At 42.6% G+C, this 14,331-nt stretch overlaps 1 protein-coding gene across 1 annotated transcript in view; it reads left to right on the forward strand.

Annotated features, from left to right (window-relative positions):
* The first annotated feature begins 3,297 nt into the window (after nt 1–3,297).
* TMIE (transmembrane inner ear) overlaps nt 3,298–14,331 on the forward strand; it is a 33,548-nt gene continuing 22,514 nt past the window's right edge. Inside the window, exon 1 of the mRNA XM_082046447.1 lies at nt 3,298–3,410. Coding sequence (XP_081902573.1) covers nt 3,312–3,410 — 99 coding nt within the window. The 5' untranslated portion in view covers nt 3,298–3,311. The remainder of the gene's footprint in view (nt 3,411–14,331) is intronic.

Genomic DNA, 14,331 nt, shown 5'->3' on the forward strand with positions numbered 1-14,331 from the left:
GCTTTGAGCAACCTGGTCTAGTGGAAGGTGTCTCTGCCCATGGCAGGAGGGTTGGAACTAGATGATCTTTAAGGTCCCTTCCAACCCAAACTATTCTGTGATTCTATGATCAATGAAGCCAGAATAAAGCAAGATGACTCATGTCCTTATTCTTTTCTTACATGCTCAGTGCATTTACAGGGAGACCAGACCTCAAGTTCCTCACAGCTCTTCATGCTTTTACCAGCCACCCCAAATGCAGGCAGAGAGTGGGAGATGAGTCTGGCAAGAGCCACATCCCCTTTCAGTGGTTTCACCCCTGGGGCTCTCACTGCTCTGAGCCAACTCGCAGGGTTCAGGACCACGACATTCTCCCAAACGACATCGTTGTGCTTTTACTTTGCAACAATGCCAACACCGCAGGGATTGGTGAAGTGACATGTTTAGCAAGAGCCACATTTCATTTATTTCCCAAGAGGATGGAAAAGGCACAAGCTATAAATAGGAAGCTTACAAGTTTAACAGCGCCTGTGGTTTCACTCAGGGATTGGTGGTCATCCACTAATCAGTGAGTACATAACAGCATATGCAATGTGGGCTATGAGTAACGTTCTCCGGTGAGGGGTCATTGCTGGTAGGGCTGTATATGGGAAATTACAACTATTTCCCCTCTCTCTGCAAAGCGCACTTCCTCGCTGTTGCTAAATTCAGGAGTTTTGCAACAATTTTTTTTTTCTCTACAAAATATCCATTTCAAGGGGTCAGGTCAACAAAGTAGAAGTAGATGCCTTTATATAAAGAGTTTGTTGTCTTTGTCATGAAAGAAAACTTAAAAAATAAATAAATCAATAAAAAGAACTCTGAACGTTTAAAGGAATAGAAAACCAACATGAAATCTTATAATTTAAAAACCCAGGAGGAGATCTTTCTCTGATCTGCTCCATGTATTTTCATATTGTCCCAAGGGAAGAAGCTGAAATGAAGTTACAAAGTGCTGAAAGGTCTGGAGTCTGCAGAAATCCACGTATTTCATTTTATTTTCCCCTGAAAACTAAAGGAGGCACTCTGCTTCAGTGACCCATATATAGAGTAAGAAATCTGAAAGCTGGAAAAAGAAGATCAGGTTTGTTTGTGCTATTTTTGCATAGCTCTTGGCACAAATGTTTTCCAGCAGAGGTTTGATGCCACGGCAAGCCTGGTTCATGAGCACACAGCATCAGCTATGGGAAAGTCACAGTCTAACGTGCTCAGAGCGTTAAATAAAACACCAACAAACTACACACCTTGAGAACCTGCAAATAAAAGGATGGGATCAGTGTTGAACTCCAGCCCATGAGCAAGACACAATAAACTACGCCCTGGAAATAGCAGCCCAGAGGCTTCGGGAGCTCGTACTGTGTTTGATCCAGGGCACAGCAAGTGCATTTCCACAAGCAGACAAGTGCTTAGACAATGTTTTCTAAAAGGAAACAGTCTCACAAGCAGCAGTTTTCCGTGGATTTATGCCCTGTGGTTGCATTTGCTGGTGTCTGGCAAGACGCTGGCACAAAACAAAGCTCCCCATGGTTCGGTTGGTCGTAGCATCTCTGCTCAGTGTGGATCCAGCAAGAATTGTCCACACACTGTCCTTGTTCCTTCCATGGGTCTATAACTGATTCAGCTTTTTACCCAATGGCATATTTTTTAAACAAAATGCACAGAAACTCAGTATCTCCGAGACGATTGCCCCTTGGCCCGTTTCAGCTAAATTAAAACAACCAAGACCACAGGATGGAGGGCAGGGTGAAGAAGGAGGAGAGGGTCAAGCAAAATGTCATGTCCAAAAGCCCTGTTTCCTTAAGAAAGCAAGCTGAAAAACATTTAAACCAGCTCGATGAACAACTGCTTAGAATCTCAGAGCCCCACAGTGGATTTTCATTAGGGAAAGGAGGACCAAGCTGCACAACTTCTGAGGCAGCAGAAGCATAATTCCCTGCCTCGATGCTGCCACCATCTGTTGTCTGCTGACAAGACCTCATAACACAGCATCCTGCATTTACTTTCCCAATTCTTATACCAATTTTCCAAGCGCAGAGGTTCCCATCATCTCATGCTTGGGAGCACAGCAGCTGACAGTCACCCTGTAAACACACAGTGAGCATAAATGCAGCAAAGAACCAAACAGCTGCTTTTCCTCTGAAGCCATACACATGTTGGCATCACTCCACCCTCCTCTCATCTTCACAATCTAATCAGTAATGCAAACCTTAAAGCTGGCTTGCCTATTTGAGCTTGTAAAATATTAATTTGCTACAGAGCTCTTTTTTTTTTCTCCCTGAAATTGTGCTCGGTTCTCTAAAAGTGCTAGAACACAAGAAGCAGAAGTGATGAGATCCTCCTAGATCTCATTGCTTGTTTTCTTGATGAAAATCCTGGGCTTCTCCCAGTAAAGAATACTACAAGAAATTATGAGTATGGGAGAATATAGTAAACCTGATTGATCTAGTCCCTCTCCTCCCAACCCTCTTTTTCACTCTGTGGATGGAGGTTTTGTTTGCTCCTTGGTGGAAGGACAGTCCAGTTGAGAGTCACACACTCCCTCAAACCCCTTAAGCTGTATTTTCCCTGCCCATTTGATTCAGATAATTTTCTCGAGCTCCTCAAGCAGAGCTGAGCTGTAGATGGTGGGTCTACAGCTTCAGCTTCTACAGCCTGCTATGCACATGCTCTTCCCAGTTGCCTTCAGCTCTCTCCAGAGCTCAAGCCCAGATAAAGTTGCAGACTGTAGTATCACATCCACAAGATCCTTCAGGGATGAAAAATGCTTTCAAAATCCCAAGATGTCAAATACTCATGTCTAGTAACTCTGGACTGTGCTAGCATATGATGCTGATGATGCATCGTCTTGGCGTACAGCCCTTTTTCATTAGAGGAAGAGAATTCTCTCAACAGGCCAGGAGGAAAACAAGAACAAGAGAGCTGGAATCAGTCAGGCAGCTGTTAAGAAAAAAAAAATAAAGAAATCCAGGATCTTAATGAGTGAATCGCCTTCCTCTGGGGGAGCGGTGAGAGCTCTGAGCGCTGCTTTACTCTCCGCATCCCCCGTCACTAAGCCTGGCTTGAGGAGCAGCAGAGCACTGTGTAAGCGACACCAGCCTAATTAATTAATGACTCCCCCGGCGTCAGCTCTGTGGCTGCTGGATTAGAAAGGAAGGCAGTAAAGAAGGGCCAGGACAGCACGCGACTGCTTCTGGTAAATACTGAAGGCTGCTGAGAGCTGGCTGGACTATTCAGAACCTCCCCTGCTTTGGGCTACGACGACGCAGAAGTCAGAGATCAACTGGGGAGAGAAGATGGCGTGGGATCCACCCTGGCAGCATCCTCTCTCCTGGGTGAGGTCCTCCTCCCTCTTCTTGTCCTGCTCAAGAGCTGCCGTGGCACAGTTAATCGAGGTAAGGAGCAACTTGTTTTACAGACTGGGGGGGGTAGGGGTGTCCTGAAATAATGTTGTTTTCTTTGCACGTTAGGCAGGGGGGACAGGTAGTACGGACGGCAGGGAATTTAAGGTGGCTCCAAGGAGTTAGAGGCTTTCTCTGGGAGATGCTTGTTGCTTTCTGCTGGCCCAGCACTAGAAGGAAGGTGCTTTTAAAATGCCAATAGTTGCTGAGGATAGTCAGCACTTAAGGGCTGCTTTAAGCCCCAAAAAGGGCTTAACACAATATAAAGGGCCGAAGTCACAGCACAGCATTTTCTAGCCCACCACTGTGTGTCCAACAAGTGCCCCACATCAGAGGCTCAGGGAAAGAAGAGAAGGAGCAGACATGACCCAGGTGATGAAACAACTTAGGTTAATGGATGGACTTGATGATCTTTAGGGTCTCTTGCAACCAAAATGATTCTATGATTCTATCTATGCTGACCCTGGATGTACCTGCCCAAGTTAAATGCTTGGGCTGCATTTTTCTTCTTCTATTTTTCCCCCTTCCCTCTAGTTCAGCAAAGACATTAACTTTTGAAGACATGCTCCTCACCCACAGCTCTGTTTCAGAGCTTTCCCCTGAGGATGACTACACGTTCCCATGGCTTCAGCTCCCTACAGCCAAGCTGGGATGAACCAGGAGGGAAAAGCAGCTTCACAACCCAGATCTACACCCTGGTAGCAGTTAGAACTTCTTTCCAGCAGTTTCAGAAGTGAGAGTCCTATCTGGAAGGACAGCCCCCTAGAATTATAGCTGCCAAAAATGTGGCAGCCCAGCCATTTTCAAACTCTTCATCACTTTTCCTAAGGTCTGAGCCACAAGAGAGGCAGCTGCTGCATTGGCCCAGGGTCAAAGCCCCAGAGCTGCAGTGTCAATGAGCAGCATGTTCTTGCAGCAGAGTTTAATCCGCTCTGATTGCCAGATTTATCTAAAGTGCTCAAAAATGCAACTGTGCAGGCATAGCTGTGTTAAGGGCTCTGATGGGCTGTCATAAGAAAATACTGATTACAACTTTTTAAAACTTTTCACCCCTGATTGCTCTGCCCCACCTCTGGCCTTGCATCAAGCCGGGTCTGATCTCAGCCTGTGCTCTGCAAATTTCAGCAGTTCATCGCCAACACATCAGAGACAATGACAACCCTGCTGAGTTAATATCCCCACTCTGCGGCCCATCTTCTGCCACGACACTCTGGTTCTCTCATTTTAAAGTTACTTAATTCAGGATTTTCAAATGGCATAACAAACCCATCCTATACGACCACAATATAATATCCCCAGCAAGGCAAACAGGAACCTAAAGCTCCTTTACAAACTCGCACACACTCTCTGCTGTAGACATTTTTTCACATTTTTCCAGTCTGTTCAGCCTACAAGAGCTCTCAAGGTGACAAGTGAGGCAGAACTTACTCTTACAGAGCACATTTCGCAAATCACGCTTCGCTGAAGCCGGAGCAATATGCAGACACAGCATCCACCCCAACCAGAAGATGTTCCCTCATTATGTTTCACAGACACAGATTTACAGGAATTGTCCTCATGACAAAGCAAAACAAAGATAAACGGCGAAACTACAAGAATTATTGTAGAACAGGTGTAATTTTATGGTCTGCTTTACTTCTACCAGACTTTCTTAAAAACCTGTCTGCTTGTTATATCATTTCAGAAAGAGCAAATCTCATCTGGAAACACAAGTTGCACGGCAGGTTAACTACTAGGTGCGGTAGTTATGAGATTAGATGAACAGTCTGTTTCTGTATTTCTAAAGGCAGATGAATTACAGGCTGTTCCGAAGCTCTGCAAGGACTTTTTACTTCAAACAATTACACTATGCAGTTATCCTGAATAATTCAATTTATGCTAAGCCAGCCCACCAAAGCAAAAGGAGAGAAAGTCAGAGGGGCTGGGCATCAAAACATTTCAATGAGCTCAGAAACAAAAACCAAAAACAAACAAGCAAACAAAAAAAACACAAAACAAACAAAAAAACCCCACCAAAACAAAAAATGCACTCAGTAAGGAAAAGTAAAGAAACAAGAAGATGCTCTTGTTTAATGGTGTTTGAGTGTTTTCAAATCTGCAGATTTATGTGCACTTTCCACTTGGGAGCGAAGAGACAATAAAAGCTGCTGAATATCAAACCTAATTGTATTGACAAAAAGCTTTCCTCTTTCAGAGGCCTTTTGGAAGTATTCTCAGCCCCTTAGGTTGAAAGTTAACTCTCCAAGAGTTTGCAAGCTGCCGTGGCACTGGGTAAATTTGAAAATAGATCCATAGGCTGGACACTGCCCCATTGGGTGCACCAGGAGCCCTCCTGGAAGGTTCATTGCGGAGGGACCTCTGGAAGGCCCATTGTGGGGGGACCTCGTGCACCCAGAGCTGCAGACTCTTCCTCAGGAGCCCCATGTCCAAGTTCAGCTGTAGTTTTCACAGATTTGTGAAGCTAAACACCCACATAACTCTACTAGCGCACACTTTAGTGTCTCCATATCCTGACCTTTAAAATGCATTCACATCCTCAGATGTTAGCAGGTACCAGACAAACACCTAGAATACAGGGAAAACGCTCTTTTCCAGCATCACACCGATGTTCTACCAGAAGAAGACTGAAGAACAAGAGAACACAACTTTGTCTTTTTTTTTTCCTTTTGCACAAGACTGCTTAGACATATTCAGCTCCCATAAAGTAACATCCATTACATGAAATGCATATAGCACTGGTTTATCCCTTAGCTTTCCATCTTCCCCATAATTTCTCCAAGATACCCAGCTAGGATGAAGTATGTATTTCAAGAAACAGGCATCTCATACAGGGAAGGAGAGACAATGCAATAGCAGAGTTCATGTTACTACTGTTTTTGCCCATCAGACCTTGTTCATGCCCAAGGGACACACTGAAAGAGAATTAGGACAAGTGAGAGAGGGAAGAGCATCAACATTTCCAGTGTCTCTGGAAGAGAAATGTCCGTTCTTAGAGGCTGGTATTAATTCCAACACTTCTTAGATTCAATCCTCTTCTGGGCCTGGGCTCAAAATTAGCACCATAATGTTTTGTGATTATTTTGTAATCAGCTAAAGGAATAGTCTGCTCTGCAGCGTAAGAGGAAAACCATCAGGGCTTTGCTTTGGGAAAGCACAGGGAAAACTCTATGCTTATCTGAGTCACTTTATTGATACTAAATACTGAAAAACCATCTGGAATAGACCACAGTTTCCGAGTCACCCCCATATGGCTCATTATTTAACTCCTCATGGAAACAATGATCTTCTCATTCTTATCCCAATGATTTTCTCAGCCCTCATTTGATTTACTTGTGTTTCCTCCTTTGTTATAAACATTTCTGTCTGTCTGCAGCCCCCTGAAGGAGAGAATCAGGGTAGATAGAAACAAACATAAAACATGGAAGTCTGGAAACTGGGCCATGGCATTGCCTACTGTTTTGTAGCAGGTGTCCACGTCCTTTGCGTGGACATTAGGCCCATCAGCCCCATGGGTGCTCTGCCCCCAGATGTAAAGTATTCCTCATGGAGAAAACAATCAGGATAACCTGTATCAGGTAAGGTCTTAAGAGACCTGGATGGGGTGTGAAGTTGGACGCTGAGGTGGGAAGACGCATCACATGTGAAAGATGTAGCATGTGGTTTAATTGATTATCCCCTTATCGAGGCAGATTCTGCATCTTTCAGACCTTTATTAAGCTTTGGGTTGGAGTTTAGAGCCTTCTAGTCAGGAGGAGAAACTCTGTCCTAGGAAGTCATGTAAAATAAACTCTTCAGAAACTTTCTCAGACCAGAAAAAGTTGCCCCTTCTCTCTACCAAGAAAGGAAGAAAAATACAGATACTTCTGATCTTCTGTCATTCTATCTTGAACTCCTTGGAAAAGCTGCAACACAAACTTGAGAGTAGGAAAAAAATAACAGCAAAACCAAACAATTTTAATCATTTCTACTAGTTATGAATAGCTGCAGTGGAATAAAGGCAAATACTGATGGAATTGGGAAGAAGATCACTGCAAGATAAATTAAAGGCCATTTAAAAAAATGTGAAGTGTTAATTAAAGGTTTTCAGATGTTTTATGAGTCCTCCCACTCTGAAATGGCCATATAAACAAATGATACATTTGATACACAGGGTGTTAAGTGGTGTTCCATTTGTACTACACTTAGCTATATATTGTTGGGCTCTAGGTACAGTAACTCTCATTTGTAGCCTTCAAGTGAGTGTGATGGATGTGAGGCTGTAAGCAATAATCTAAAAATACTCATGTGAGATTGTTGTTTAAATGAAGGCAGGAAAAATTACCGAGGAGTTATAGTGGACTCCTGAGGTTGATTTCCCATGTGGATGCATAGATTTAACTCAATAGCTGACAATAAAAAGAACAAACAAGAGAATAACAGTTCAGGAGAACATACACAAGCAATGCATGATGATTTGAGAGGTAAGTGTTAGCTTTAAGAATGGCATCTTTAAGGAAGATACCAGTATTTTTGGCCAGCTGGATTCAAAATATTTTAGAAAATTATAAAAGCCATTTTTCTATAAAAAAATTCCTTGTCATGGTCTGACTGAGGAGACAGACTCAAGAGAGGTGGGCACAGAGTATATGAAGTCACTGGACCCTCCCAGAACCAAAGCTACATAAACTTTAAGAAAAAAAAACAAACAAGAAAACCTCAAAAACCTCTGAGAATTTTTAGAGTTTTGCTTATATACACAGGGATTGTATCTATAACTAAATATATGGTCTCTGCTAACAACTATCTTAAATTCTATAGCTATGCTACAGAGGCTGTTGTGCGACTGCTGCTGTTTTCAGATGAAAAGAGGCATCAGGGTTCAATCTGAAACTGTTGTTCACAGGACCATGAACTGGTCCAGATATGGAAAAATCGGGTTCCCATTGGGAACTAGGGACGCTGGAGGTCTGAGACCTCAAGAGAGTCCTTTGGTCAGCCCAAGAGCAGCACTGGTGCAAGTAAACCTCATGACCAGGGCAACATCTACACTGTAATTCAACATTAATTACTAGATTTATCAGCTATCACACTTACATACAATCATTATGACCAGTCTTTTTTCTTTCTAAATACACAATCGCATTATATTGGCCCTCAACCTGTGAAGTCACAAATCAGTTATCGTTACTGCATTTTTGATGTTGCATTTGGACTCTGCTGGGGTTTCCCCAGCACTGCAGAGGATTTTGGTGGCCTCCCTAGACAAGTTTTGCCTGAATGGAGATCCATGGTCAGATTGTCCCATCTCCTCCTTGTTACTTGGAAGGCAGGGGAAGGAGAGAGTGGAGACGTGCATTTATTTAAAGCTTAGGCCACCAGAACCATCTCTAGCCTTTAGATATCTGTAATCAAATGCAATTAGGAATAAACCTTATTAGTTTTTCAAAGCCCAGCCATGCTGCAGGCGAAGCAGCAACATCGGTCAAGCCTAATTAGAAAGGGCATGTAAAAAAAATAAAAAGCACAACTTGAAAAGCAGTGCCTTTTACAATTTTGTGTTCTTTGCTGCTTAATGAAGCAAATAAAACTCCTGCCTTGCCTCCAGCAGCTGTCTCCTTTTCCACTTAGGATGATACTGCTGCTTCCCCCACCATCACTGGTGACAGTTTCTAGCTGCCTGAAATGAATCAGAAACAAAGCTTTTTTGCCTTTTTTTTTTTTTAATATATAGTTAGAAGAACCTGTGTCAAGCTGTTCTGACCTAAAAATGCATCTTGCCTGCAAATGATTTAGTGTTTTGGGGTTTAGCAGATGTTTTACCGCCCTGAGTATCCAATGTCAGTTCAGATCCAGCTCATTACAGGGTAGTTTTTCCTCCTCCCAGTCTTTGCTGGGCACTTGGAGAAGCTTAAATTTGGTGCCTGTGCATAATGTAGAGCTTCTTTTTTCATTGCTGAGACACACTGGGATGAGGGAGACATGTCTGGGCTCCACCACACTTGGGGACAAGCCATCTAGCTGGGCTTAGTTCAGTCTTCAATGGAAGCAAATGTGCCTCCCCAGCTAGGACAACCTGCCATGGTGGGTGATAAAGCAAAAGAGAGGCCAGAGCATCATGAACATGGTCCAGCCTTAACTCCTACTTTAGGTCCTCCCAAACCAGTCCTATAGGGTGGAGTCATTGGAAAACTAAAGCATGGGGCAGTAATGGGCCACCAGCCCCTGTTCTAGCTCCTGCCAAGGAGCTACTTGATCCCTTGAACATCCCAAAATCCCTTTGTCTCTCTTCCTTGCCGTTTTTCCTAGAGATTAAGCAAGGAATTCCATGTCAAGGGTGGAATTTACCTGCTCTGAACTGGGCATCTAGAAATTGGACACCTAAATCTGAGCTAGTCACTGTGGGCTCCACTAATAATCACTGAAGAGAAATAATAATTTATTCATCAGATCTGGATAAGTTTCCTCAATGGGATGAATAACCCTATGTAAGTGCCACTTTCTTTTAGACATAAATAACCCTGGAATAACTATTTTAGGCTTAACTAATCCTACTGTGCATTTTTAAACACCTAAGAAAGGGTAGATGCATTTTCTTTACAGCGGGAGATTTAGCCTGAAGGTTAAGACACAAAAATACATTTCCACAGTGTTGGCAACAACAAGTGATCTGGGTGTCTCAGCTTCCATGGGAGATGTAGTTGATGCTTAGTAGAGGCTAAGGGGCTGTTCCACTGTTCTGCAAGAGACACTGCAATCAACAGTCCAGCTTTGGTCTCAACTTTCATCACTGGTATTAGCTAGGGGTTGGTTTAATGTCCCTAAACATAGCAGTCTAATCTTAGTTCAGGCACTGGTGCTGTACCCCCACTGCTTTCCAGCTCCTGCTCCAGAGAGTGCAGGTCTTCCATAACTACTACTACATGGAGTATTTACCAAGACCTACATCACTGTGTCCTTTACATTGAAGTTTAGTACCCTAAACTAAGCTATAAGTTTCTCTTGTATGTAATATGATTATACTCTCTTTCATCCCAGAGGCTCTTTGTATTTCTTTTCTGCTCAATTCTTTTTCTTCCTGGGGCCCCAACATCTTTATATTCATATAGGCTGCCCAGACAACTTTGTTTGCAGTGTTGTAGTGAGGTTCACCTCAGGTGTGTTCACATCATTTTATTTGATATTCTCTCAGCTGCTTGCCTCCAGAAGTCTTTCCCCATTGAATTATTATGCAACTGTTGCTAATGCTGCTTCTTGCCTGCATTTACTCTGTTCCTAACATCTTCCTTCATCTAAAGAGTTCTCTGAAGCCCAATATCTTTTGCAGAAGACTTCTTCATTCACTCCGGTCTTCTGTAGTCTTTTGTTTAGCACAACTTCTTTGCATAGATAAAGCGAAGCTGTTGGTCTTCATAGCAAATATAACCTCTTCATCCATCTGTCCAACTTCTGCTTCTGGACCACGCTGGTGGGGAAGGACACAAGTTCACCCTTGATGGAACTAGAATCGTCTCTGCTGTGTTTCACCTCCTTACATGTTTTCCTTTTGTCCCTGATCCAATCATTCTGTTATCTAGACGTTTATTGCCAAGCGCAAATCAATAACTCCAAAACTTGACGTTCATTCCCAATCACAAATCAACAGCTCTAAATCTTGACATTTGTTGCTAAGCACAAATCAGAAGTTCCAGTTTATTTAAGCTACTAAGAATTACTTTCATTAAGATGTTTATTACTCCCAGTGTATGTGTCATCTCAAAGCTAAGAGGACCAGATATGGGCCAGTGGAGCATCTTTCATCCCACTTAAGAGTTTGGACACCTTGTCTAATCAGCATGTGTGACAATGCAAACTTAGATATCTACTACCAGGTCCCAGTTCATACACATGGGCAGTTGCCATAGATCAGCTTATATGTGATAATTTCCTAATCATTTGGTAGCTTGACGATTACACTACAGTAATTTCACTGCATACTTCGGCCCTAGCATTTACCACTCACTTTAAGAATATGAAGTTACTGTGATTAAACCAAAGTATCTGCATGAGTGGTCAAGACTGCAGCAGTCTAGCTTCATGCCTTTTCTCTTTGTACTTTTATCTTAAATATGCAATATATTCTGCTACTTTATGTACTGGTTCACATCAAGAGCATTTGTGAAACCAAGGGAGGCGGCAGGGATAATCAACCTCATTGTTTCTTCCCACCAACTTAAGTTCAGCCTTTTTTAAGGTTATGCTGTTCCTCATTCATAGTTTCCTCCAGAATTGTCCATAAACTGGTAGCAAGTGCTCCAGTCACTGGTGTTCCTGCAACTGATGGTAGGGACATGTTTCTACAGTGATCCAGTCCTAGGCTGTTGTGTGAGGCACACAATTACTGTAGCACCTGATATGTCAGCACATCCCTCGCCTTTCTGTCTATTTACATCTTCCCCATCTTTTTCCAACCAAAATGATTCTATGATACTATGATTCTAGATGAACCTAAAATAGTGCCCTGAGCCCTCCCTAGCGCTGCTGTCACACACAGCTTCTTCAATTTACTTTCTTTGTTGCTGGATGCTTTGTAAAGAGTAGGAAAAGGAAGATCTTTGAGCCACATATCACAGATTCCTACCTCTTTGATTGTCCCAGATGCCTCTACAAGAACGCAGTGCTCTGGCCAGACCCTTTCACCCTTAGTTCACCTGCAGAAGCTCTGATTTTTGAGCACTGGATGCCCCATGGCCACAGTCCCTGTGCTAAAGGAGAAGGGAGGATGTCACAAATTGCAATGACATGTGGCCGGGTGGTGCTGAGTAGCTGCAACAGCTTGGAGAGCAGGCTCACACAGCAACCCTCCTCACCACAGATGGATTCTCAATAGGATGCCCCTGGGAGACAAAGCACTCCAGCCACAGCGGGAAGCATCCTTCATTAGGAAGAGACTGAAATATGGTTTATATTGCACAAATAGGCAAGTAATTGGAGAGCAGCTCCAGCTCCAATTCACTCTGTGGTATCCATTACAATTGTGCTCTAACAGCACTTACATGGGCTGAGAAGGGAAGGGCACTGCAGGGAAGCAGATGTGCCTGGTTAGGAGATGTTATTTTTTTTAGAAATGAAGTGTTTTCAGCTTCTATCAAAAGGCTGTTGTCAATTCAGATCATGTCCTGCAGTCAAATACAAGGCAATGAAGGTGTTTTGCTGACAACCCTTCTGAAAGGTCACTAGCAGGTTTTAACTCTGTGATTTGCTGCACCACAACACATCATTGGACTTGGTGATCTTCAAGATCTTTTCCAACCAAAATGATTCTATATGGTGAAGTTCATTAGCAGTGGGGGGTTGTCAAGCTCTGATTTTCTAAACCATAAACCAAGAGGATAAATGTTGCTTGTTGGTATGTGTGACCCTATCATATCATCACTGTGCTGGGACCACAGGAGCTTGTCTAGACCACCTTGTTTGTCCTCTTAACGCACCTGTGAAACATGTTCAGCCCCATTTCAGAGTTGGGGAACTGAGGCACACAAAAGGTAAGGACCAGATCTGCAATGGGACTTTGGTACCTTGTTTGTCCAACATTTAGCTACTATGGAGACCACTAGGTCCTTGTCCTGTTCCCGCCTAAATGCCCACTCCAGATAAGTTTATTCTACCAAAGACAAGTATCTGTAAGGTTCTTTGACCCTGACCCTCTCATAGATGCTGAAGATCTACTCAATAGTTAGCGGAGCTGAGGTTGCAGTTCACCGTATCTGAAGTGCTAACCAAATCACCACTGAACTGCATAAGGAAAGATCACATCACCATCTTCAGAAGACAAGGCTTTCATGATTATTATTCCATGGGGATTTTTTTCACCTGTTTTCTCATTCCCTCCTTACGCTTCACTTCTAGAGTCTTCTCAGGAACTGGAAATCAGACTGTTGTTGCATCAGACACACTGGCCTCTTCAGCCAAATGTCCTCTCTTTTTGAAGACATGCACTAAACAGGACATCGTCACATCTTATCTGACTTTTGATACAGTAGAAGCTACAGGATTTAATTCAAAGACCTCCTTTTTACTCAGAATAACTTAACTGATTAAGACACGCTTTCCTGAATGACAATCAGGTTTAAATTGTCTTGTAGACATTGTGTTAAGAGCAGGTTTATTTAGTCAAACTTGCCAGTAATGACCAAAAATATAGAAGGAAGATTGTTTATGAATGAAGAAAAAAAAGCAGAACTGTCAGTTCTTTTTGTGTTTCATTTTAATTTGTTACTAATTAATTTCTAGACTTGTTTTATGTAGAACGCCACTAAAAAACTTTCTCAAAACAAATATAAATTGAAAGGAAAAGTACACTTACAGCTGGGAAAAGTCCACTTAACTGTAGAAATCAAGATGTTATTAAGGAATAGAGGAATTTGGTGTCATGTCCCCTACTTAAATTATTTTCCAGACCATGATGTACATATGTTTATATACATGAAAGTACAAAAGGAACCTGCAAGCTACAACATAAAAAGAAATTAAACAGCACCACCTTGCCAGCAGGCAGTCTCATGGTTTATTCATGTGAAGTAAAAAATGAGAGAAGCTGAGATTTTCCTCCTGGATTCACAGCACCGCTGGGATGTCTCTACACATTTAACATGTTCTCAATTAATGCAAGGGCTCTGAGGAAATACAAGTTACTTAGATTCTTCATTGCAAACAGCTGTTTGGTCATTACTGTTATTTATATCTATAAAAGCAATAGGACCCCTGGTCTAAACTTTAATCTTGACTCCTTGACACTACATTGTTTAATCTCCCTATGGTATTTCTCCTTTCTGCTATGAATCTCTCCTACTGCTGGAGCTGTGAGAATCAGAGCTCTGGCTACAGAATTGGAGCCTCTAGTCCAGAATGACCGGTTTTGAACCATTTTTGCTCTCATTTCATGAAATCTGACATCTGT

This window comes from Streptopelia decaocto, assembly GCF_964273445.1.
Source record: "Streptopelia decaocto genome assembly, chromosome: 2".
NCBI classification, from domain to species: domain Eukaryota; kingdom Metazoa; phylum Chordata; class Aves; order Columbiformes; family Columbidae; genus Streptopelia; species Streptopelia decaocto.